The sequence below is a fragment of the Lathamus discolor genome, chromosome 24 (genome assembly GCF_037157495.1).
Source record: "Lathamus discolor isolate bLatDis1 chromosome 24, bLatDis1.hap1, whole genome shotgun sequence".
NCBI lineage: Eukaryota > Metazoa > Chordata > Aves > Psittaciformes > Psittacidae > Lathamus > Lathamus discolor.
The window spans coordinates 2,396,250-2,418,651 of record NC_088907.1 but is presented as its reverse complement, the minus strand read 5'-3'; the positions used below and the strand labels follow the sequence as shown (position 1 = coordinate 2,418,651).

Sequence of the window (22,402 nt, the reverse complement as noted above, 5' to 3'; positions counted from 1 at the left end):
TTGGCACAAAGGATGGGGAATTGGGGTGGGCTTTTCCTTCAGCTGTTTTCTTTCCTCCTGCTGGGAATCTGCTCTGGGGCACCTTCCCAGGCAGCGTGGTGCAGAGGCTTTATCACTCCTTATGCTTACTTCAGATTTTCTTGTCCCATCTTTCTTTGCCCTGTACGATTACAAAGTCTGTCGTACCCTGACTATTTCTCCATCATGCTTCTAACTAGTTTATTTTATTCTGAAGTTTATTTCTTTTTCACAATGTCAAAGATCCCTTTTTGTGTGTGTTCCTGTAGGAAGTGATCACAAATGAGCATGTGGTCGCCATGATGAAAGCAGCCATCAGTGAGACCGAAGATATCCCTTTGTTTGTAAGTAAAAAGGGGTTTTGGTTGTTCCAAATGCATGATACCTTCACCAGTCTATCCTGTGGGTCCGTGATGTGGTATGGAGGGAATAGGTAGGACCGTAACTGATGTTTCGTTACCACTTGGATGAAGCGAGTAGTGTCTGTGTATGAGTGTAAGTGATGAAGCAGGATTATGAGGGGTCGTTGTTGATGTCACTCTGATCCTGCCTAAAAGGCAATGAATTTAAAGAAGAGAAAAGCCTTGTAGTGAGGAGCTGCTGGGGGAAAGTTTGCAGTGAAGAAAAGCAGCTGAACAGGTTGCTGTTGTCTTCTTTTAAACCCTTCAGGAGCCCAAAATGACTCGTTCCAAACTGAAGGAAGTTGTGGAGAAAGGAGTGGTAAGTACGGGATCTGCTTTTCCTATTGCGGCCTCCCCCTGCCCAAATGGCTTTGGTAGTCGGGTCCTCTAAAGGAGGTGTAAAGTGTGCTTCTATGTGACTTATTCTCCATGTGAGAAAAATAAGTTCAGGCAGTGCAGAACTTTTAGCTGGGCAGAATAGAACCAGGTCAGAGTTAGCAAATGCAGTGAATTGACAGTATCCTGAAGTCCCTGCTGCAGGGATCACAGGGCAGCTCAGAACGCCTTTGTTGGAAGTCTGTTGTTACTTGGCTACTTTGGAGGACAAGGCCTCAAGCTCAAGTACTGATCTGGTGTAAGAGATCTAAGCTGTGCAGACCATGCTCTTCAGAGCCAGCTAAAGTGCTTTTGCTCTCTTTAGGTGATTCCAACGTGGAATATTTCTCCCATTAAGAAGGCAAATGAGGTGAAGGTAAGTGAACTACTGCTGGGAAGTGGGAGGCCGTACCCTGAAAGCAAGGAATCTTTTTGGAGGGGTGGAGCAGATTCGTGTTTAACATGGCCAATACAGTGACCAAGAGCAGGACAAGGCAGTTAACGTAGCAGTGGGTGCACAGAGGGCCCCAAAGAGCTGCCCTTAGGGGAAGACAGAAAGTGATGAGGTGATGACATGCCGTAGGGATGTCTTTTCAGCGTCCCACATCGGTACTGCAGCAGCCTCTACCTGGATGAAACTTCTGACGGTGACTGTTAGTGCCCAGACCTCATGTTCTGTGCACTGTAGGACTGTCTGGAAATACGGCCTGCATCTCGGGGCTTTTTTTGCCTGCCCCAAAAGGTTTGTTATCTAGGTGTAGGCAGGATCCAGCAGTGTGGCAGGAGGGAATGGCCATTCAGGTGCTAGAAACATATCTCTAAGATAGTGTCTGTTCATGCAGTGTTTCCATCCTACAGATGTAAACATTTTGTGCATTTTAAAGCACTTCCTTTGCTTTACCAGTCGTACCTCAGTAATTTCTTTGGTCTCTTCAGCCTTTCTCAGCACTGCCCTTCCTTTCTGAGCTTCAGGGCATTTCCTCAGCTGGAAAGCTTAGAGCCGCACTGTCAGATCAGTCTCGCCTGTACAGAGTTGTCTGTTCCGTTCTGTTGCAGCCTCCTCAGTTTGTGGACATTCCTCTTGAGGAAGACGATTCATCTGATGAAGAATACCAGCCTGAGGATGAGGATGAGGACGAGACTGCAGAAGAGGTAACTGCAGCTTGGACAGAGATGTGTTGTGTTCAGCATGGAGCTGCCTGCATGTTTGAGCTCTTTATTTTAACATGGGAAAACTTGTAAGTTGTCCCGGACCTTCTAGTAATCTTTCTTCAATGCCGTAGTATTCATTTGACAAAAAAAGGAGTCTTTGGAATATGAGTTGAAGCAGTGTTTGATTGCCTTCTGCATCTTTTGTGCTGTAGAGCTTACTGGAAAGTGATGTAGAGAGCACTGCTTCTTCTCCTCGGGGAGCAAAGCGATCTAGGACGAGGCGCTCCTCTGATGAAGAGGGAGGGACTCTCTGTGAGGTAAACTTGCTTTCTTTAGAAACAACTTTGGGTCTTTATTCCTAAGCCATTCATGCCAAAGCAAAAAGACACATTACTGCTTCAGGCTGTGGCGCGGGGCAGGTGCCGTGTGGCTTCAGGGTCCTTCTGCAGCGGTTCCTGCATGAGCAGTGAAGTGCAACCCTTACAGAAAGAGCTTAGTCTGGAATAAACAGAGTTACTTAAAAGCACTGGCAATGGAAAGAAGAGCCTCTTCTCGGATAATAATTGTTTTTCTGCTTATGTGGAAGAGGAGTGCAGGGGAGTTGCTTTCTGTGCTTGGCGTAGGAGGAGGAAGTGGTGCTGACAGAAGCAGAAAGGTTATTTCTGGGGACTGTTAACCAGTGGGAGTATGTGCGGGGTGGTGAGAGTCGAGTATCAACAGCCAAGAATGAGAAAGCCTGCGTGGGAACTGACCACCGCCACTGGAGTTGCAGAAAGAGCAATAATGTATTGATAGCTGCACCTTCTGCTTGCCATGGGTTTGCTTTGGGGAGGGTTGGGAGTGTGCCACCGTTACCAGCGTTCAGGTTTATCAGCCCTAGTAACGTTGAGGCTGATATTCAGCTCTTCCAGATGTCTTTTCTCCTGCACCTCTTCTCAGCAGTGAATTTATTTGTACTCCCTGAAAGATAAAGTGAGCGTAGGATAAAGAATCCCTTTTCCTCTGTGAAGCATTTCTCTCATTTCTGTTGTATTAGACTCTGGCCAAGCACATAGAGACTTGCTCTGTCCTTGTTTTATCTAGAACATACATTTCCCTTCTAACACAAAGGCCTTTTTAATTAGATGGAAAAGGTCACTACGCCTGTTGTTAGACATATCAGTGCTGAAGTAGTTCCCATGGGACCTCCACCACCTCCAAAACCAAAGCAAAACAAAGACAGCACGTTCATGGAGAAGCTGCATGCAGTGGATGAAGAACTGGCTTCAAGCCCAGTATGCATGGATTCTTACCAGGTACTGGTTTGGGGATGCTGTAATAGTGTGGGTTGAATCTCTGCAGTGTGTAGGACGCCAGCTCTGTGAGAGAATAAAGGCAGCCGTTAGTAAAATGGTGTTAGTGACGTATGCTTGTAGTTTCTTGTGTTGTAACTACACTTTGTTTCTGCTCGTAACTCCCACTAGCATTGTTTTGACTGTTAAATGCAATTCTGTGACATTGACATGACTAGTGAAGACAGTTTTCCTTTTGAAAGCTAACCTGTCAGCTTAGTTGTGTTTTGCAGGCAAGTCTGTAGTAACCCCTGAGGAAGGTGGTTGTAAAGAGAACATGGGTTCATTGTAATAGTGAGAAAAACAGTGCAAGTGGGGATTGCTTCTTTGGTAGCAGAGAAGAGTTTTAACATGAGTTAAATGAACAAGAATATGTTTATCACCAAGAGCAGTTTAATAGCAAAAGGAATGAAAGTTTGGCCTTCTACCAAAGTAAAAGGTTCTTTGTGTCAGGAATCTTGTATTTTTGATACTGGAATTCTTGTTTTTGCTGCCAGAGAAACTGGGAAAAGCAGAGACTTGTAATTCCATTGTGGTTTTCCTTCACCTTTCAGTCTCTGGAAGACAGCCTCATTGCCTTCCGAACCCGATCCAAGAGACCACTGAAGGATGTTCCTCTTGGCCAGCTGGAGGCTGAGCTCCGAGCCCCGGATATCACACCTGATATGTATGATCCTAACACTGCAGATGATGAAGAGTGGAAAAGGTGGCTTGGAGGACTCATGAACGATGATGTGGAGAATGAAGGTAACCATCGATAAATGTATGTGTTTCAGCCCTTTATCCATCCTGCTGTGTCAGGAAGCTGAGCACTGATATGCCTGAATCTATGGAGTGCATCACGCTCCTTGTTAGCACAGGACTTGCTTTGGTAAAAACAACTGTTTTGCTCTTTGAGAAGAAACAAGAACAAGCTTTGGGACTTGACTTCCTTTTGTCCTCAGCTTACCAGTTGCTTACAGCTGTGCACATGGAATGTAAAGCACAAAATGAAATACTGCTACTTCAGTCTTTCTAAATTGAGCTGAAACTCAGGTGACAGAGAATAAATTCACCTCTTCTAAATGGAAATGGCTACCAATAAGGATGCTCTTTGTGCTGGGTCAGGCAGTGAACAAACTGCTTCTGCTCCGGGCAACTGGTCTTGGGGCAGGGTAATGATGTTTCAAAACGTGCTTCTTATTAGATGAAGCAGATGATGATGATGACCCTGAGTACAATTTCCTGGAAGATCTGGATGAACCAGATACAGAAGACTTCAGAAATGATCGGGCTGTGAGAATTACGAGTAAGTCCTTTGGGAATCACACCTCCTGTGGGAATCACATCCCCTTTCTTGTTAGGATTAATAATTCACTTTGAGAAGGGTTTTGGTGCCAAGATTTTTGCTGGGTAGGCTTGCTGAAACCAATCTGCATCCTGACTGAAGAGCTTTCCTCTGCAAAGCTGCCTTTCTGCGCGTACACGGAAGGCTCTGGCCAGAGCTGCTGCGCTGTCAAATGCAACTTTACTCCATAGCAGAGACTGAAGCATAATCCTTAGGTGCTAGCAGAGTCTTTCATAAAGCTTCGGCCAATGCAGAATTGAATGCTTGCCCTGTGACTTGAGTGGAGTTCAGTGTTCTCCAAGTCCTTTCAGTCTTCACGTTAGTTTTATAAACGTGGCATTTTTCATCTACACAGCACACTTGGTTTAGGGCTTATCCCAGGTTAACTTCCAACTTCATTCTGGAAACCAGCTTTTAGATTCCATTTCTGATTCAGAACAGTCTCAGCTGAAGCTTTCTGGGCTCCAGCATTAAAAAGGAGTGCGATATCAGGGGCTTTCCTTCTTGGCCCTTTGTTTGCGAGGGGAGGGGTTTGCTTTTCCAGAGAGATTCCTGCAGTGACTTGATATTATGACAGTGTTTCTTGGGAAAGAAATCTTCATGCTTTTTAATTTTACTTGCAGAAAAGGAAGTGAATGAACTGATGGAGGAGCTCTTTGAGACAGTAAGTGATAAATCGGGTATAGCACTGAAGAACAGATCTTTCTCAGCTCCGACATGAAATCTGTAAAGCCATAAAGGGGTGGTCTCAGGAAGATGCTTAGCGCTGACTATGTGCAAAGGGGTCCTATCATGAAAGTGTCACTTTTAGCCATGGGAAGGAACATACATAGGAACTTCCTTAAATCCCTGCGGATGATTGTCTGTGCTTGAGGATTGTCATGAGCTGTACCAGCTCAAGACAGATGTGCTACTTGAGCTTTATGTTCCTCAGTGCTGCTGCACATTTGCTCTCAGTTTCAGGATGAGATGGGTTTCTCCAACATGGAAGATGAAGGTCCAGAAGATGAGGATAATGTTACAGAGTCACGGCCGAACTTCAATACACCCCAGGCACTTAGGTAGGGTCAATGGTTATGAATGGCTGGAAAATTACACTGTTATGCTAAAAACATACCTGCAGCTTTCCTGTGCCATCCGCCAGTGAGGTAATGCCTGTTCAGCACAGGCCATTGCTTGGTGACAAGAAACTTGAGGAGCTGGTTTGGCCAAGTGTCACCTTGCCTTTTAAGTAAATAGCTTTGATGTAATGGTGGCCTTTTCTATGGGAAGACTGCTTAATATAGCTGAGGCCTAGGGCTGAGATGCTGATGAAGTTTGGAAGCTGGCTTTTGAGGATTTCTGGGGTGGGTTATACTTGCAACAGTGACTTGGAAGAGAAAGGGTCTAAAGCATTTCTTTCTAGGTCAGTCTAACCAGTTACAGCAAGTGGCTGAAGGTGATCTGCAGCATGAATGGTGTCTCCTGGTTTTTGGGGCAGATCAGCTCAAGATCAAGCTGTATCTGTTTGGGAAAGGAGCTAAAATGAAGGCTGGAGTTTCTTGATACTCTCTCTGGGATGAGCAGTACCAGAGGGGAGTGAAGCAACTCTTAAACCAGCTACAGACTAAAAGCAGGGAAACTGGATGCTCACTCTTACTGTTTGTATCATTTGTCTTTTGACAGTAGCCACTTGTGTGACTTTTCTTGGGGGGGCAGTTCTCCCATGTGCTTCTTCCCCAGTTTTATCTCTGTACAAGATTCTTCGGGTTGTTTTGTGGCAAAGCATGGATTTGCTAGGTTTATTGTTGTTGTGGGATACCATTCTCTTTTGGTCTCAACCAGATTTGAAGAGCCCCTGGCCAATTTACTGAACGAACAACACCGGACGGTGAAGGAGCAGCTTGAGCAGTTGAGAATGAAGAAGTCCTCCATTAAGCCACCACAGGAGGTGGAAAAATCCAAACCTCAGAATGAGAAGCCTCTCCAGAGCCTTGTTCTGGACAGCGGGCAAAGAAAGAGGCTCCAGCAGCAAATGCAGCAGGTAATAAGGGTGTTATCTGGTCTGACCTAGTATTTGCTGGATACTATAGGGGCAGGGGAAGGCATAGCAAGCATGTGGGTGTGCTTTCTTAGAGCAGTGAGTTGAAAAAGCCATGTTTGGAGCTGGAGCTCTTGTAGGTGATGTTTATATGCCCAATTCCACCGAAGGACAATTGGAATTGGACGGATATTCAAGTTTGCCCTCAGCTTTCTATTGCTTAAAAGATTATTAGAGTCCGAATGTGATTTCGGGGGTGCTCAGGAGATATTTCTTGTGCCTCTATACTTGTGCTTTCCAGTTGCTTGGATTTCTGATCCACTGAAAACAAACCCCCATTTGTCTGATTTTATTCTTCAAGCATGTTCAGCTTCTGACTCAAATCCATCTCCTCGCAAGTTCCAACCCTGCTTTAAGTTCTGAGGCCAGTACCACCAGGATGTTTTTGGTAAGGATATGTCTCAAATCAGAGCTAAAAGTGAATGCTAATGATTGCTGGTTGCTGGAGATATTGAGAGAGATTGATGCGCGTAAATGAAACTACCCCTCACTAAGGGGATGATGTTGTAAGCTTACCACGAACATGCTCAGGACTTAGAGAAATAATTCACATCGTGTTCACTAGTAACAGGGCTTTGAATTGTCATTTTTTTGTTGCTGTTTCCTTGGAAACACTGAAAAGAGAAAGTATTTGTCCTCACCTTCCATTGGAAGGCCTCTTGGTTTAGGTTTCTCTGTGTTTGACTTGGCAGAGTGAGCTGGGGAACTTTGCTCGTAGCTCCACGCTCCTTCGCGTGTCCTTCAATCCAAAGTTCCAGACCATGTTCCAGCCCTGCAACTTGAAGGGAGCACTGCAGCTCATTGAGGATTTTCATGCCCAAGTCCAAGTTGACTGGAGCCCTCGCAAAGCTGTGAAGAAGAGTGGTGAGTATCAGACGGGAGAAGCCATGGGAAGGTGTTCACAGTGAGAGCTGTCTCCGGATGAGAGATGGTTCAGGCTGCTCTTTGGAATGGATTTACTTTGATCCTGTGAGGTATTTGTCCATAAATCCACCCATTTCATTGACAGCCTTTTCGCTGCTTAAGCTTGCACCACACTAAGCTAATTCTCTTCACAGCCAATGAATTCCCATGTTTACCAAAGCAAGTGGCGTGGATTTTGGCAACAAGGAGAGTCTTTATGTATCCCGAGTTACTGCCAATATGTTCCTTGAAAGCAAACCCTCCACGGGACAAGATCATCTTCACTAAGGCGGAGGACAAGTAAGAGCTTAGAGTTGTTGCAGGAAATGCACATGAATGGGGCTGCTTTGCTAAGGAGAATTTCTAGGGTGCAAATTTGGGGCTAGCTGTGTCCTGTGTAACAGCGCATCCAAATAGCAGTCTGCCATCCTAACAGGCTTTTTCTCTTCCCTCTCCCCCTTTTTCCTCCTTCAGTTTATTGGCTTTAGGTTTGAAACACTTTGAAGGGACGGAGTTTCCAAAGCCTTTGATCAGCAAATATCTCTTGCCAACAAAAACTGCCCACCAGCTCACAGTGAGGATCAAGAACCTCAATATGAACCGAGCCCCTGATAACATCATCAGAGTAAGTGGTGCCTGTAGCTTATGGGTTGGTATCTCTCAGCTTTGTATGTCTGCTGATTTGTTGTACAGGAAGAGATGTGCTGATTGTTCCAAGGATCATTTTGTGCCTGTGCTCTCTTTTCTTGGGAGAAAACATCATCCTTGATGATCGTGAGGTCCTTTCCAACCCTAGCTATTCTATGATTCTATGATTCTATTAGCAATGAGGATTTCGTCAAAAAGACCTCACCCTCTGGACCGTGCAAGTACTGCTCTTACTGTTCTGACTCTAAAGAGACCAGCACTTGCAGACAGCCCAGCTGTGGCTTCAGTAATCCTGACCAATTCATACAAGTAAACGTGGAGTAGTAAAGCTTAAACCAAAGGGCTGTCTGCAGCCATGGGGAATGCCCAGCAGGTCCCATAAGCTAGAGCCACTTCTGAAGTGAGAGCAAGAACCAGAAGCACTTAATGCAAGTGCACATCTGCTAGAACTTCATGCTTCCTTTTGAGAACCCACGGTGGCAGCGAGCCCTTGTCAGCCTTTATTGCTCTTTCTTTAATGTTTCTTACCTTATCAAAGTAGTAATGAGAATCACTTCATTCACACGAACACTCTTACAGAGCACAGCCCTTACCCTGCACCAGCCAGGTGACCACAGTCCTCTTGTCTTGCATTCTCCCCTCTTTCCATGTAGTACTACAAAAAGACAAAGCAGTTGCCTGTTCTGTTCAAGTGCTGTGAGGAAGTCCAGCCTGATGAGTGGAAGCCTCCTGTGGAGAGAGAAGAGCATCGCCTCCCATTTTGGCTTAAGGTAGCTCCTGCTATAAACAGGGGGGGTGGTTGGTTTTGGTTGATTTCTTTTCTTGGTGGTGGTGGGTTTTTCTTTCTTTTTCTTTACAGCCTAAGGCCAGAGGGGTTTGTTGGGTAAGCTACAGCTCTGAAGTCAAAACGGATCCTGATTGCATTGCTGTCATCCTGATTATCTGCTAACCTGACTCTAGCTAGGAAATGCAGCAAGCCCAGTAGCACTTAGCGACCTGTAAGGGTTAGGCACTACTCTCTGTGCTTGTCTGCCCAGCTGCCAAGCTGACTGAAGTTAGCGTGGCCATACGCGATCCTTGGTTTGCTGCTTGTCTCTGGTTTGATGCGGTGATGTTTGTTACTTGGCTTCGTTAGGTTGTTAATCAGCACTGACCGACCCTTACGGTCGGACTAAGTTGGAGGCATAGTGACCATAGTGAGTCAGAGGACTGTGTCTGAGGAAAGAATTAGACTCGGATGCCGTAAAATCCAGTTCTCTTAATCACCCATTGCATTTCATTGCTACAGTGAAGCTTCCTTCCCCCGATGTCTTGTATTTACTAAAGGAACCTTTCTGAAGCAGTTCAGTTCTCTCGTTTCCTTCAGGCTCTCGGATTCTTTTGAAGGCTTTGAGTAAACCCCATGAATATAAAGTAATATACAGCAAGTATTGAGTGATAGACAGTAATGAGCAGGAGTATAAACTAAAACTGCTTTACTTTTAGAAGCAAGTTGCTCTCTGTTGCCTTCTGTGGTGCTGTTTGGAGGTGGTAAGAAGAGGAGTAGCCAGAGGGCTTCAATAATAAACTCTTGTTCCCTTTAGGCAAGCTTGCCCTCCATTCAGAGGGAGCTGAAGCAACTGGCAGAAGATGCCAGGGAGGCACCAGGTTCACCTGCTGCAGAAGCTGCCCTGGCGACAGGAAAGGAAGCTTCAGACACAGAATATGATGAAAAATACCCTCTCCTCATGCCAAAGGGCCTCGTACTGACCCTCAAGCCCCTTGCCAATCGGTTCTCTAGGAGAGCATGGAGGAGGCAGAGGTCTTCAGCTCTTAAACCTGTCCTCATTCGACCGAGTCCTTGCCTGCAGCCCAGTGCTAACCCTGTCAGCATCCAGAGAGCTGTGAAGCTGTCCCAGTCGGAAGCTCCTCCTAGCAAAGTGATGGTTCAGATTCCCCGGCTCATCCAGCCAGCTCCAGTGGTGCAGACGGTGCCGGGAGTGCAGCCCCTGAACGTTCCAGCCGTGGTAGGAAGTGGGGATGGCTTGGAATTCCAGAACGTGCTCTCCACTTCCCCCTCGGACTCCAGGCAGGCTTTCTCAGCTGCTGTCCCACCAGCTCTTGTGTCCTCAAATCCAGTGGCTATTCAGCCCAAAGTGATGTTGCCAGCTTTGGCTGGAGCAAAAGCGCGCAAGCCTTGTGTTCGTAAGGGCTACCAGAGGAAGAAAGGGACAAAATCTGCCCCACTGATCAAGACTTCCCCTTTGATTCAGCCGTCTCCTGTCATCCTCACTGTACCTGCTACCACAGTGAAAGTGGTTAACATAGGCAATGGCTGCAATATGATTCAGCCCATAAATCCCACGGTTGGCAGAGGCACTCAGGCCATTCCAGTTACAACCTTACTGGTAAATCCATCCACTTTCCCCTGTCCATTAAATCAGCCTCTGGTGACTTCTTCAATCCCTTCGCTGATTGTGTCCCCTAACCCTGTTGGTCTTTCTGCATCATCTGTTGGCGAAAGTGAGGAGCAGCTGAACCTGGTTCCTTCCTGCTCTGTTGGAACCAACAAAAGTACAGCAGAGGCCAAGGCTGAACCCTCAGAGTTGTACACTTCGTGCTCTGCTGTCTCCCCCAAGGACTGTAGTACAAATCCTGCCCCTGCAAGTAATGGCAGTCAGGAGAAGGTGAATAACAGTGACTGCTGTAGCTGGACAGTGGTGGAAGGAGAGGAGAACACTTCAGAGCCATTGTCTGTGGACCTTTTGCCTCATTTAGAAGATCCAGATGAAACAGTGAAAATTGAATCTGAAGAATCGAATGATGCTACCAAGGAAGTAAACCCAGTGCAGAAAAGGGATCTTGTATGTGCTGAGGTGAAGGAGGAATTCATGCTGGATCTTGGCCAGGAGCTGAACATGGAGGCTGCGTGTTCATGCTCAGATGACCTGAAAGAAATGAAACAGGAGCATCCATTGTGTGATAAGAAGGGAGAAGAACAACGCTGGCCTTTGCAGTCCTCTCCCCACGGTGAACAGCAGATGGATGTAGGTGGTGTTGCTGGACCACAAGTAAGCAGCGAGTCTCCAAAGAATCCTTCTTACACAGCAGATGTTGAGGCAGAGTTCAGTAGTCCGCTGGGAAGACCAGAGGATTCATCCAGCATAGATGGGCAGTCTGTGGGGACACCGGCTGGCCCTGAAGCTGGCGGAGAGAGAGAAGGGCAAGAAGAGGAGGAAGAAGATGACTTTGATGACTTTACACAAGATGAGGATGAAGAAATGTCATCAGCCTCAGAAGAATCCGTGCTTTCAGTGCCAGAACTTCAGGTAAGAGCAAGCAAAAGGTTCTAAACCTTGCTAATGGCAACTGCTGGTGTCCTGAAACACCCCGGTGGAGTCAGGGCAAATCACAGCTGGGATCCAATTGGAAAGCTGGACTGGCAGCTGTGTAATAGCAAGGACTTTTCCGTGACAGTTATTTTCCAGCTCACAATTCCAGCAAGACTTTAGGAGCTGAGACGATCGTTAGGGAATTCCGTCCAACTTGAGGCTTTCAGAAGTGGCAGATTCTGGAATACACAAATAGAGCTGGTGGTGGTTGGCTTCTGGCTCTTCAGTGGAACCCTCTGGTGGTCAGATGGGGATCTGTGAAATTGGCTGTTAGAATTCCCAGTGGAGTAACTGCTCCTGGAGGGAGCTGGTTGCTGGATGACGTTAAACACTGAAAGCGAACCAGATGATGTTGTTTGTTGTTGCTTTCTAAGGAGACAATGGAAAAGCTGACTTGGCTGGCAACCAAGAGACGTTTAAGCCAAGAAGGAGATTCTGAAGAAGAGAATTCCCAGGAAGAGAACTCTGAGCCTGAGGAAGAGGAGGAGGAAGAAGGGGAAGGAATAGAGAGTTCACAGAAAGACGATGAAATATGTGGAGATGCATCGGAGGAACCCAAATCTGCCTTCCCATTGACAAAGGCAGCCCCGCAGGTGGAAGCCCACAGAATTCCAGCAGGTGAGTCCTGTGGGTTTGACACAGGGCAATGGAGCTGCTTCGGCATGAACAGCAAAGGGATGGGGGAACTGTCCCTGGGTTTCATTTCCCTTGGTTATTTACCTGTGATGCTAATAGATAATAAGCTAAATATAATAATAATAATAAGCTAATAATAATAACAATAATAATAATCTAATAATAATAAGCTAAAAGAACCCTTTGCAGGTGTTAGCAGCAGCCAGCTCTGATGCTCACAGCAGAGCTCTGTTCACCCACTACAACTGGTTTGCCCCTGGTGCGCAGTAGATGTAGCTGTCGGTTCTCAGCTAGGATGGCTTTGCCGCTGTACCCAGAGGCTTTTCCTGCCAGATGCTATGAAAAGAACCAGGCAATGTAAAAGGTGGTAGGAGCCTCATTCACGACAAGTGCATTGCTCCTACACTTACAGGAGAGTGTAACCAGGTTACCAGCTCTGGAAGCCTTCTTTCCTAGCGCAGTATTGATGTAGAGGAGCTGGCTGCCAGCCCAGGGAATTGGCCAACTTGCTTTGTGCTTCTTCCTAGGAGAAAACATGAAAGCCCCTGGGAAGAGCAGGAGTTCCCACAGAACCAGGAATAAGAGGGGACGGGCTCGTGCCAGCAAAGATACATCCAAGCTGCTGCTCTTGTATGATGAAGACATCCTGGAGAGGGATCCCCTGCGCGAGCAGAAGGATCTGGCATTTGCACAAGCCTATCTAAGCAGGGTAAGCCAGGCCAGCAGGTGAACCAGGAGGAGGAGCAACGGACACTTGGAGTCCTCTGACACTGCTCAGGTAGCAAGAGACGAAGGGTTCCTAAATGGACGCGTTTTCCTCCGGGATAACGTGTCGTCCTGATGCTCTTTGCAGGTGCGGGAAGCCTTGCAGCACGTTCCTGGGAAGTATGAAGACTTCCTCCGGGTTATCTACGAGTTTGAGATCAGCACGGACAAGCGAACGGCCGTGGATCTCTATTCTACCCTGCAGAAGCTGTTGCAGGATTGGCCCCAGTTGCTCACAGATTTTGCTGCCTTTCTTTTACCAGAGCAAGCTTTGGAGTGTGGACTGGTAGGTACAGTGGGAGGAGGAGGCCAGGTTTTGAGCAGATAACGTGAATGCTTGGGGGAGTGAAAGAATAAGGGCAAGAAAGGTAAAGAGCTGGTAAGTCATTTGCTTGCCTCGTTGGTTTATTAATCAGTGTTCAAGTCTCACACTCAGTATTGCTTTGGAGAATCAGAATCTAACTGCAGAGGCTGTGCAGACACAGCAGTGGAATGGTTCCCTCGTCTCACACATGAGCCTTCCGTTGGAAATCCTTTCTGGCTTTTCCTATCTGCTGTGCCTCTGACAGAAAGCAAAGCTTTCGAGCTTACAGGAATACTGGTCTACAAAGACTTGTTTCTCTTCCACCTCTTCCCACTTTTGCACTGGGAGTCAATGGGAATGGGAAGGAGGCAGCAAGCCAGGCGCTTTGCAGTTTGGCTCTGGGGAATGGGTTCTTGAGCAGGACTGCTCAGTGCTCTCCCGTTGGTCAGTTTGAGGAGCAGCAGGCGTTCGAGAAGAGCCGCAAGTTCCTGAGGCAGCTGGAGATCTGCTTTGCTGAGAACCCTGCCCACCACCAGAAGATCATCAAAGTCCTGCAGAGCTGCACTGACTGCCTCCCCCAGGAGATCGCCGAGGTAAGCGGGCAGCCGGGCACCTCCTTGCTCAGCAGTTACCCTGCTTCAGAGGGCCCTTTGCTGCTCTTGGAGACCACAAGAGTTTATCAAGTGGTAGAGAATTGAAGCTGCTCCTTCAAGAGGCCTTCTAAGCAATTGGCCTTTTTGTCTCCTCTCTCCTACCTCCACCTTGCTTTTATCTGTTCTTGTTTAGTGGCTTTTACCTGTTCTAGTTTAGTGTTAGGGTCTGCCTGGGCTTTTAAAGGGATATTTCTATGCTAATCATAGACCGGTTTGTGTTGGAAGGGACCTTAAAGCTCCTCCAGTTCCAGCCCCCTGCCCCTCTCCAGGTTTCTTGCTGCCCCTTTTAGGTATTGGAAGCCTGATACAGGGTCTGATAGCTGGCTGTGGAATGGTTTCATCATATCCATGAACAGCACCAATGCAGGCATCAGCTGCCACGCTGGGGGTCTGTCAAGCCTCGATGCTCCCCTTGCTTCGAGAAACCCTTCTGGGAAGAATGTGACAACAGCGGAACGAGAGCCTCATGTTCTCTGCGTTTCTCTCTTTCAGCTGAAGACCCAAATGTGGCAGCTGCTGAAAGGCCACGACCACTTGCAGGACGAGTTCTCCATTTTCTTCGATCACTTGCGGCCCTCTGCCAGCCGCATGGGGGATTTTGAGGAGATCAACTGGACAGAGGAGAAGGAATACGAGGTGGAGCAACCTTTTCCCTCAGACCCCAAAAGCTAAAAGAGGAGAAACTGGACTTGTTTGAGCTTGAAGACCTCGACTTGCGGCTGCCTTTGCAGAGCGAGGGAAGCAGAGGGCTGGGGTAGCTGTTGGTGGACTGAGCAGAGTCCCCAGTGGGAGGTGTCCCTGCCCATGGCGGGGGGTTGGAACTGGACGATCTTAAGGTCCGTTCCAACCCAAACCATTCCATGGTTTTCCAGCTGTTCGAACGTGATTGAACTTGTCACGTCCTGGAACCGAGCTCAGTTGTCGGGGAGGGGGGGGAATGAAGTTGGGTCTGTGGTGATGAGAGCAGGGTTTGTGTTTCTCTCCTGTAGTTTGATGGGTTTGAAGAAGTGTCCCTGCCAGATGTGGAGGAGGAGGAGGAACCACCCAAGATGCACGCAGCCTCCAGAGCAAAGAAGCGGAAAGAGATCGGCGGCCACAACAATGACAAGGTGGGCCTGGGGTGTTTCACTGCCGCCCGTGTCTGGACTCTGAGCAAGTGCCCGTGAGGATAAACGGGAGAGGCAGGACGAGAGCCTGAGAAGAGCTGAAGAAAGGGGACTGAAAGGTTTCTGTTGTGCTTTGCTTGGCTAGGGGCAAGATCGCTTCAGTCCTCTCTGGGTGTGTGCAGAGGGGCCCAGCCCTGCTGCTCCCTCTGGGGCTCACCTTCCCCTGCCTCTCACCTTTGTGTTCCGTGCACATTTGTCAGCTGGAGTATGTCTGTTTCCAGGAGGTCGAGTGGGTAGATGGGATGAAGGAATGTTCATGTTCCTGCCATGAAGGGAGTAGCGATCTCAAGCTAAAGAAAAGCAAAAGGAGGACCTGCAGCCATTGTAGTAGTAAGGTTAGTTGATAGGCCCAGTCGCTGGAGTGGTGAGTGGGGAGTAGAGTCCTGCCAAGAGTCCCCTGTTGCGATGATCTGCCCAGCCTCGTGTCTCCAACGGGATGTGCTGAGGAAGAAAGTAACTCAAAAGATGACCAATAGCATCTTCCTCTTGGAGCTCTGACTGCGCAGCCCTTCCCCTCTCTACCTCCTGCTCACTTTCCACTGCCCCTCCTTGCTGTGCTCAATAACGTGAAGTTGGGAGTTCTTTTAAGAATGAAGCTTTTTAACTGGAAGATGCTTTTGTGGCCACTGTGGAAAGAGCGGTGCCTCTTCATAAGGAAAGAGACTCATCTAAGTGCCAGCTGAAGCCTTTGCGAGGGCCAAGGAATGCTTTGGAAGCAAAGGCTGAGGTGTTAGCTTTGGCTGGATACTGCCCCGTCCGTAACTGTATCCCCCCTGTATTGATTTGCAGGTGTGTGAAAACAAGTTCTATAAACCCAAGGATTCTCAAGAGCTCAGCGCAAACCTGGGTCACCAAGAATCCAGTCCTCAGCCTGAAGGGAAGGATTCTGGAATGTCGAAGGAAGCTGCAGAAGAAAGCCTGGAGAGCAGAGACGAGGGAGAGGATGCCCAGAGCAAACCAAAAACTGGGTCTAGGAAGGCAGAGTCTCTGGTGTCAGGTACGTAACAGTCTGTGCCCAGGCAGGTCGCAGTCAGCTCGGAGCTGGCTCACACAAGGGGAGAGAGGGGAAGTCTGAGAACCTTTCATTTCCTTACCTTGTGTTCATCCACTCGGGATGCTCCAAGCGTGCATTCCCCATAGAATCAGAGCTGAGGTGGAAGGGACCTTAAAGCTCCTCCGCTTCCAACCGCCTGCACCCCTTCACCCAGCAGCTGGCTGTACTAACCCAGTGAAGAACATTGACTTCTTCCAAGTACGGGATGGGGCAACCGCAGCTGGAATTCCAGGGCTGCTCCCTGCATCCACAGTGCGCGTGATAACCACAAGGAAACCTCCCCAGCTTCTCACCCCAGCTTGCGTGGGCTTCCCACAGGATCTCACCTGGGAGGGAAGATCGTCTCCAGCAGCCCTGAGCCCGCTGCAGAGCCTGCGCTGCCTGAGGGCCGGCTCCGAGAGCCGGGTGCCAGAGCTGCTGCCAAGGACAACGACTCCTCTGGCAACGGCCCCACAGCGACCCAGCTCCACAGAGCTCCTCTGAAACTACCTCAAGAAACCAAAGACTGCCCTTGCGCTGTGGGGAGGGAGGGACTGAGCCTGCAGCAGGGAGCTGCAGCCCTGCCGCCGCCCCCTCGTTCTGCTGCAGGAGAGGGTTCGATGGGGTCGAGCTCCTCTTCTGGCCAGGGCTTGTGTCAGACTCAGGGGCTTCATCCGGACTCGGCGGCTGCCTTCGGGCACGCGGCAGAATCGGGTGTGAAGGAGCCTGAGGGCTCCCCTCTGCCTCTGGAAGGAAAACCCGAAGCAAAGCAGGGCTGGAGGAAAGCGGCGCTGGGGAAGAGCCGCAGCTCCCGGTCCCCTGAGCGCTGCCGTTTGGATTCGGATGAGCTGGGCTGCACCGAGAGCGGATCAACGGCAGGCGCAAAGCAGCGCTGCCAGGGGCAGCAGCGGCCCCGGGACAGAGGGGTTCCTGCCTCCCTGGGGCCCAGGGATGAGGAGCAGCAGCAGCAGCAGCAGCGAGTCACCGAAGCCACCGTGTGTGCCAAGAACAGCAAAGTCAGCTCGACCGGGGAGAAGGTTGTCCTCTGGACCAGGTAGGTCTGCCTGAGCTGCAGCTCCCGTCCTCTGAGCGTTCCGTGTTTGCCTTCAGCTGTCGTGTTACCGAGTCCTTTGTTGTGTATTCCCATTTCCTAATGTCTTCTGCTCCCTCCCTTTGGCTGTTCCTGCCTTGTTCCCCCTGGCTCTCGCTGCTGGCTCTGGCAGAAACGGGCTCTGCTTGTGGCAGTGTAATTGTAATGCCGCAAGCTGGGGAAGAGTTCGCTTCCTGTCCTTCAAAAAGCTTTAAAACTGGGCCAAATGCGGCCCTGCTTCCAGCCGGGTCTTGGGATGGGTGAGTAAAGGCCCAAGCAGGGCCTTGCTTTGCTGCCCTTCCCCAGGAGCAGGCCTCGCTCTCAGCTCTTGTGCTGCTCTGCAGGGAGGCCGACAGAGTGATCCTCACCACGTGCCAGGAGAAAGGAGCCCAGCTGGAAACATTCCACGCCATATCCCAGAAACTGGGCAACAAGACCGCCGGCGAGGTGAGGGGCTGCTGCCCTGCGGCAGGGAATGGGGCAGGGGGCAAGGAAGGGGAAGCGGAGCTTTGCTTCTCCCACTTTGAGTTGCTGCTGCATCAGGGAAGAATGAATCCCAATTGGAAACCAAAAGCCCAAACCAAGCCCTGGTGCGTTCTGGTGCAGGCAAACAGAACTGTTCTGCCAAAGGAGGCCGAAGCACCCGGTGCTTTCCCCGTTCCCTTGAACCCTGCATAAAAACCTGCCATGGGTTTAACATGAAAGCACAAACCCCCCCCAGCTCCAGCCTGTGCCGTCCCCTTCTGCACCAGCGGAAGATAACCTCGGCCTGGATTTCCCTTGTCCTTCAGGTATCCCACAGGTTCAGAGAACTCATGAGGCTGTTCCACACATCCTGTGATGGGAGCTCTGAAGATGAGGAGGATGCTACCAGCACCAGTAACACGGACCAGCTGTCAGACAAAGACCTGCTGCTTTCTGAGGAGGAACCTGATGACTGAGGGGCTGCTTTGGGCTTGAGAAGCTGCTGCCTGCACCACAAGGGAGGTGTTTGCCGGTTTGCTGCTAGGCTTGTGCTGTGGGGAAAGGAAACACGTTTGCACAGGTACCGAAGGTGGCACCTTTTGGGGTGGGTTTGGGTTCATTTTCCTGCTGGACTCCTGTCAAGCTGCACTAAAGGCCTGGAGAAAGGTGTTAGGGGGTGAGAGCCTCTAGAACCTCCACGGGGATCTCCAGCAGCAGAACGGATGCTTGTGGGCAGCACAGCCTTTGAAGCGTGTAAATGTTGTATATAAGATGCCTGTTTTCCTGTGGAACAAACACACGATTGGAGGGGTCTTGTAAGCTCTCCCCTTGTGTCGATTGGAGGCGGGGAAGCTCCACCCTGAGCTGTGTATTTATTGTGTGGTCTGATTCTGACAGAGCAGAGGCGAAGAAAGCCCCCAGCCGTACAAACCCCCCCCTTTCCAGCCCGAGTGCAGGGAGCTGCAGGCCTTCAGCCGGCCTCGGACAGGGTTTAGCTGAAAGGAGAAGCAAGCAGCAGCGGGGCCATCCCGAAAGCCATTCCCTTTATTCTGAAAGCGATTCTTCCTTCCGCTCTCCCGTAATAAAGCTCCGTCAGTCTGAATCCGCTTCACCTTCAGATTCCTCCGCTTCCAGCTCGGCTTCGTAGCACTGGGAGAGAGTCCTTAGCTTGTGCAAGGCCTCCTGGAAGTCCTCCTGCTCCACGCCAGCAGAGAAGAAACTGGCGCAGCGCCGCGTGTTCAGCTTCTGCAGGTCCTTGTACAAGCCATAGAGGAGCGTGTGGAGCACGGGGGCAGAGCGGAGGGCTGCCAGCACAGGGATGCTCTCCACAGCTGCCGGGACAAACAGCTTTGTGTCAATAGAGCCACCCCACCGTTCCTCTGCCCTGCAGTTGCTTTGCTGTTACGCAGCAGAGTTGTGCCCCTACAACCACCCAAAAGGGGAGCTTTCTGAGTCGTTTTCTGTCCCCTGTCAGCCCCACATCAGCTCTTGCTGCTGCAAAGCAAGTTGAAGGGGTGCTCATTACCTGCTGGGGAGGAACGGGGAGCCTGGTCCAGGAGGAAGCCTTCTCTGCTCAGACGAGGAGAGAAGAACTGGGGGTACGGAGCTGGGGTGTAACAGGGCTGCTCAAGCACGTGGGATGTGCTGTAAGGACGAAGGGGAATGGAGTTACCCCAACCTCTCCCTGCAGTTCCCAGTTGAGTGCTCCCCGGTCTAACCCCAAACCTAACGCCACGGTACCCACCTGAACGCCCCGGGGCACGCGCTGTGTAAGTAATGCTGCAGGACGTGCTCAGTGCTCTCGCAGGCATGGAGGGGGGAGCGGGGCTGCCCTCCTGCAGAGCTGCTGCAAAGAAAACCAGCTCAAACCCAAGCCACGGCACTCGCCTGAACCCCGGGGGGGACGGAGCTGCTGCTTTGCTGCGCAGGGAGCCGCAGCCGACTGCCTGGAGCAGATGCTGCTGGAAGCAGGGTGAGCGCCGCTTGTAAGGGCTGGGTGCTGGGGCCAGCACTGGAGCTCGGGGGTGAAGTGCAGCGCGGATGCTCCTCACCTGCCGGGCCTGTCCTTGCCAAGCCCTCGGAGCACAACGGACTGAGCGAAGCAGGAGCTGCCCTTCCGCTCCCTGCACGAAGCCAGGAGCTTCCAGGGCACGTCCTGGTGGGTGCACAAAGCATCAGGGAGGGAGGAGCCGTGGAGGGCAGGGAAGGGAACAGAGGCCCAAGCAGCCGCAACCTGCAAGGGAGGGGGGAGAAGTGACGGCCTGGATCGCGCTCCCCGCAGCCTGCCCTGCGTCGGGGATGGATGTGGAGCAGAACAGCTCCTGTTCAGGAGGAGCTGATGGGCTCGGATGGGGGCCGCTGTCCCTTAACCCTCACCTTTCGCCCGGAGAAGTTGAGCGTTTCAGCGAGGTGCAGGATGGAGCCCTGCGAGGAGCTGAGCCGGTAGGGAACAGTGAGGGTATCGAGGGCTGCTGCCAGGATGGCGCTGCTGTGGTAGCTGAGGGAGGCCTGCGGAGGGACACAAAGGGAGACGTGAGAGCAGGGTCCATTGGTTCCTGTCGAGCCGCTGGTTTAACAGCTCTTCGGTGCCCATCCTCTTGTCAGCAGCTTCGGCTGCCGAGCCAAGGCTGCAGCGCCAGCGTGCACCCGGGAGGACCAGCACGCACGAGCGCTTTGTCCCTGCTGCCGCTGAAGCAGCGCAAAGGCAACGAACGGGGTCCTGTTTGCTACAGGGTGGAAATGAGCCGGGGGGGGTGAAGGCTCAGGGCCAGAGCAGGCAGCAGCACACGTACGTCGTAGCTGAGGTAAGGGAATGTCACGGGCGGCTGTGGCTTGAGCCCCAGGCTCCCGCTGAGGGACAGGGGGCAGAAGAGGGAGCTGTGAGCGGAGAGATGGACGACTCCCAGGGCTGTGTTCATCAGCCTGTAAGCGCTCCTCTGGCAGTCCTGGATGGGGAGAACCCAACCGTTACAGCCTGCACCCGAGGACCCGTCCCATCCGCGGGGTTCTCCCGTTGCCTACTCACTGCCACGCTGCTCAGGGCTGGCGTCAAGCCCCAGCTCAGGATTCCCTTCCCTGGGTACTCGTCACAGAGCAGCTCCGTCACCTTGGCACCCACTCCCGAGAAGCCGTTGTGGAGGTCACAGAGAACCTGAAAGCCCTGCGCAGAACAAGGGCAGCGCTTGAGAGCCCTGGGACCACTAACGGGAAGGGTCCTGAAAGCAGAGGGCAGCTGGGGCCGAGCTCGCAGACCTGGAGGGAATCGCACTCCTCAGTGAAGTAGTGCAAGCGATCCTCCACCTCCTCCATGCAGGCAGGGTCCTGCAGGAGCCCTTCACCTTGGGCAAAGGCTTCCAGACACCCGCAGTCCCTACGGAATAAAGGAAGGATAAGAAGGAAGCGGATTCCATTCCTCCTTGCAGGCAGAACAAAGCCCCCATCCCGGACAGGCCGTTCCAGCCCTCCGGGCCGTACCCATCGTGCATGTACTGCCGGATGACGTAGAGGCTCTTGGGATGCAGCTGCACATTGCGGTGATGGGACCAGAGCTGCACATTCCTGCCCGAGGGCACATCCTGGGCAGCAGCGAGTGGGGAAGGGGCAGGAGCTGGACCTGGAACGAGATGGGAAGAGGGAAGCTCCGCTCCGCTCTCAGCAGCCGCTCGGATGAGGAGAACCCGGTTTTGTTGTCCTCTCCCTTCAGCTCCTTCACCCGTTCCACCCCTGCGTCCATAGCCAGGCGCTCTCATCCCATCGTCCTCCCTCTCGCCCACTGCACGGGGACCAGCACCAGGCCCAAGCCCCCCCGGGCACGGCACCAGCGCCGCATCCCCGGCGGTGCCCAAGGCCAGGCTGGACACGGGCTCGGAGCCCCCCCGGGACCGAGCACGCACCTCGAGCCGCGCCGCTGCCCGCGCGGCTCCCGCTGTCCCGCGCCGCGGAGGCCCCGCCCGGGCCGCGCTCCAGGTAAGCGGCGACGGCCCCGTTCCTGCAACACAAACCGGGGCTGCTGCGGCGGCCCCGCCCCCCCCCGCCCCCACCGGAGCCTTCGAGCCCCGCCCCCACCGGAGCCTCCGAGCCCCGCCCCCCCGCCCCCCCCGGAGCCTCCGAGCCCCCCCCCCCCCCCCGCACTCACCAGGTCACCGGAGCCTCCGCGCCCGCGCCTCCGGTCCCGAGCGCGCCCGCGCCGCCTGCGGGAGAGCGCGGTCACGGCCCCGCCCCTCCCCGCGGCCCCGCCCCTCCCCGCGGCCCCGCCCCTCCCCGCGGCCCCGCCCCTCCCCGCGGCCCCGCCCCCCGGTACCTTTCAGCTCCAGCGCCACGAGCCGCGGGGCGTGGCCCTCCCGCCCGCCCGGCGCCTGCGCGGGGCGCAGCAGCGCGGAGGAGCGGAGCTCGGTGGCCTCTGCGGGGCGGCGCAGCGCGGCGGCCTGCGGGGGTCAGGGGTCAGAGCCGCGCCCGGTCCCGTCCGTCCCCCCCCCCGGTGCCGGTCCCGGTTCCCCCCCCGGTGCCGGTCCCGCACCTGCAGCCCCCACCAGTGCGCTCCCGCGCTGCCCGCGTACGGCCCCAGCTGCAGCGTCACCGCCTCGCCCGGCATCGTGCCCCGCGGCGCATGCGCGTCCCGCACCCCCCTCCCGCGGCAGGGAACGGGAAGCCCGTAAGCACCGCCCCCCCCCCCCCCCCCCCCGCA

General features: G+C 52.3%; 2 protein-coding genes across 4 annotated transcripts in view; one reads left to right on the top strand and one right to left on the bottom strand.

Moving 5' to 3' along the window:
* LOC136003903 (GON-4-like protein) overlaps nt 1-18,251 on the top strand; it is a 20,683-nt gene extending 2,432 nt beyond the window's left edge. Inside the window, exons 4-31 of one of the 2 annotated variants that reach the window (XM_065659903.1) lie at nt 288-362; nt 688-738; nt 1,120-1,170; nt 1,851-1,946; nt 2,159-2,263; nt 3,071-3,241; nt 3,832-4,024; nt 4,464-4,565; nt 5,228-5,268; nt 5,562-5,665; nt 6,429-6,627; nt 6,986-7,072; nt 7,377-7,548; nt 7,743-7,887; nt 8,062-8,212; nt 8,889-9,005; nt 9,819-11,543; nt 11,981-12,224; nt 12,770-12,951; nt 13,096-13,293; nt 13,761-13,904; nt 14,457-14,600; nt 14,954-15,073; nt 15,352-15,465; nt 15,920-16,127; nt 16,503-17,217; nt 17,598-17,700; nt 18,045-18,251. In XM_065659903.1, coding sequence (XP_065515975.1) covers nt 288-362; nt 688-738; nt 1,120-1,170; nt 1,851-1,946; nt 2,159-2,263; nt 3,071-3,241; nt 3,832-4,024; nt 4,464-4,565; nt 5,228-5,268; nt 5,562-5,665; nt 6,429-6,627; nt 6,986-7,072; nt 7,377-7,548; nt 7,743-7,887; nt 8,062-8,212; nt 8,889-9,005; nt 9,819-11,543; nt 11,981-12,224; nt 12,770-12,951; nt 13,096-13,293; nt 13,761-13,904; nt 14,457-14,600; nt 14,954-15,073; nt 15,352-15,465; nt 15,920-16,127; nt 16,503-17,217; nt 17,598-17,700; nt 18,045-18,194 — 5,907 coding nt within the window. In that variant the 3' untranslated portion in view covers nt 18,195-18,251. The remainder of the gene's footprint in view (nt 1-287; nt 363-687; nt 739-1,119; nt 1,171-1,850; nt 1,947-2,158; nt 2,264-3,070; nt 3,242-3,831; nt 4,025-4,463; nt 4,566-5,227; nt 5,269-5,561; nt 5,666-6,428; nt 6,628-6,985; nt 7,073-7,376; nt 7,549-7,742; nt 7,888-8,061; nt 8,213-8,888; nt 9,006-9,818; nt 11,544-11,980; nt 12,225-12,769; nt 12,952-13,095; nt 13,294-13,760; nt 13,905-14,456; nt 14,601-14,953; nt 15,074-15,351; nt 15,466-15,919; nt 16,128-16,502; nt 17,218-17,597; nt 17,701-18,044) is intronic. The other variant, XM_065659904.1, reaches the window with a different exon arrangement.
* A 491-nt stretch (nt 18,252-18,742) lies between these two features.
* MSTO1 (misato mitochondrial distribution and morphology regulator 1) lies at nt 18,743-22,330 on the bottom strand. 2 transcript variants are annotated; one of them, XM_065659921.1, is made up of 13 exons: nt 22,235-22,330; nt 22,019-22,142; nt 21,854-21,908; nt 21,612-21,706; nt 21,193-21,331; nt 20,971-21,088; nt 20,744-20,878; nt 20,511-20,663; nt 20,095-20,226; nt 19,770-19,951; nt 19,463-19,564; nt 19,244-19,362; nt 18,743-19,049 (listed from the first exon to the last, which is right to left on the bottom strand). In XM_065659921.1, the coding sequence occupies exons 1-13, from the start codon at nt 22,307-22,309 to the stop codon at nt 18,811-18,813; spliced, it is 1,668 nt and encodes a 555-aa protein (XP_065515993.1). In that variant the 5' UTR covers nt 22,310-22,330; the 3' UTR covers nt 18,743-18,810. The 2 variants fall into 2 exon arrangements, with proteins under 2 accessions (XP_065515993.1, XP_065515994.1); XM_065659922.1 differs by having other exon boundaries at nt 19,463-19,561.
* Between the last annotated feature and the right edge of the window lie 72 nt (nt 22,331-22,402).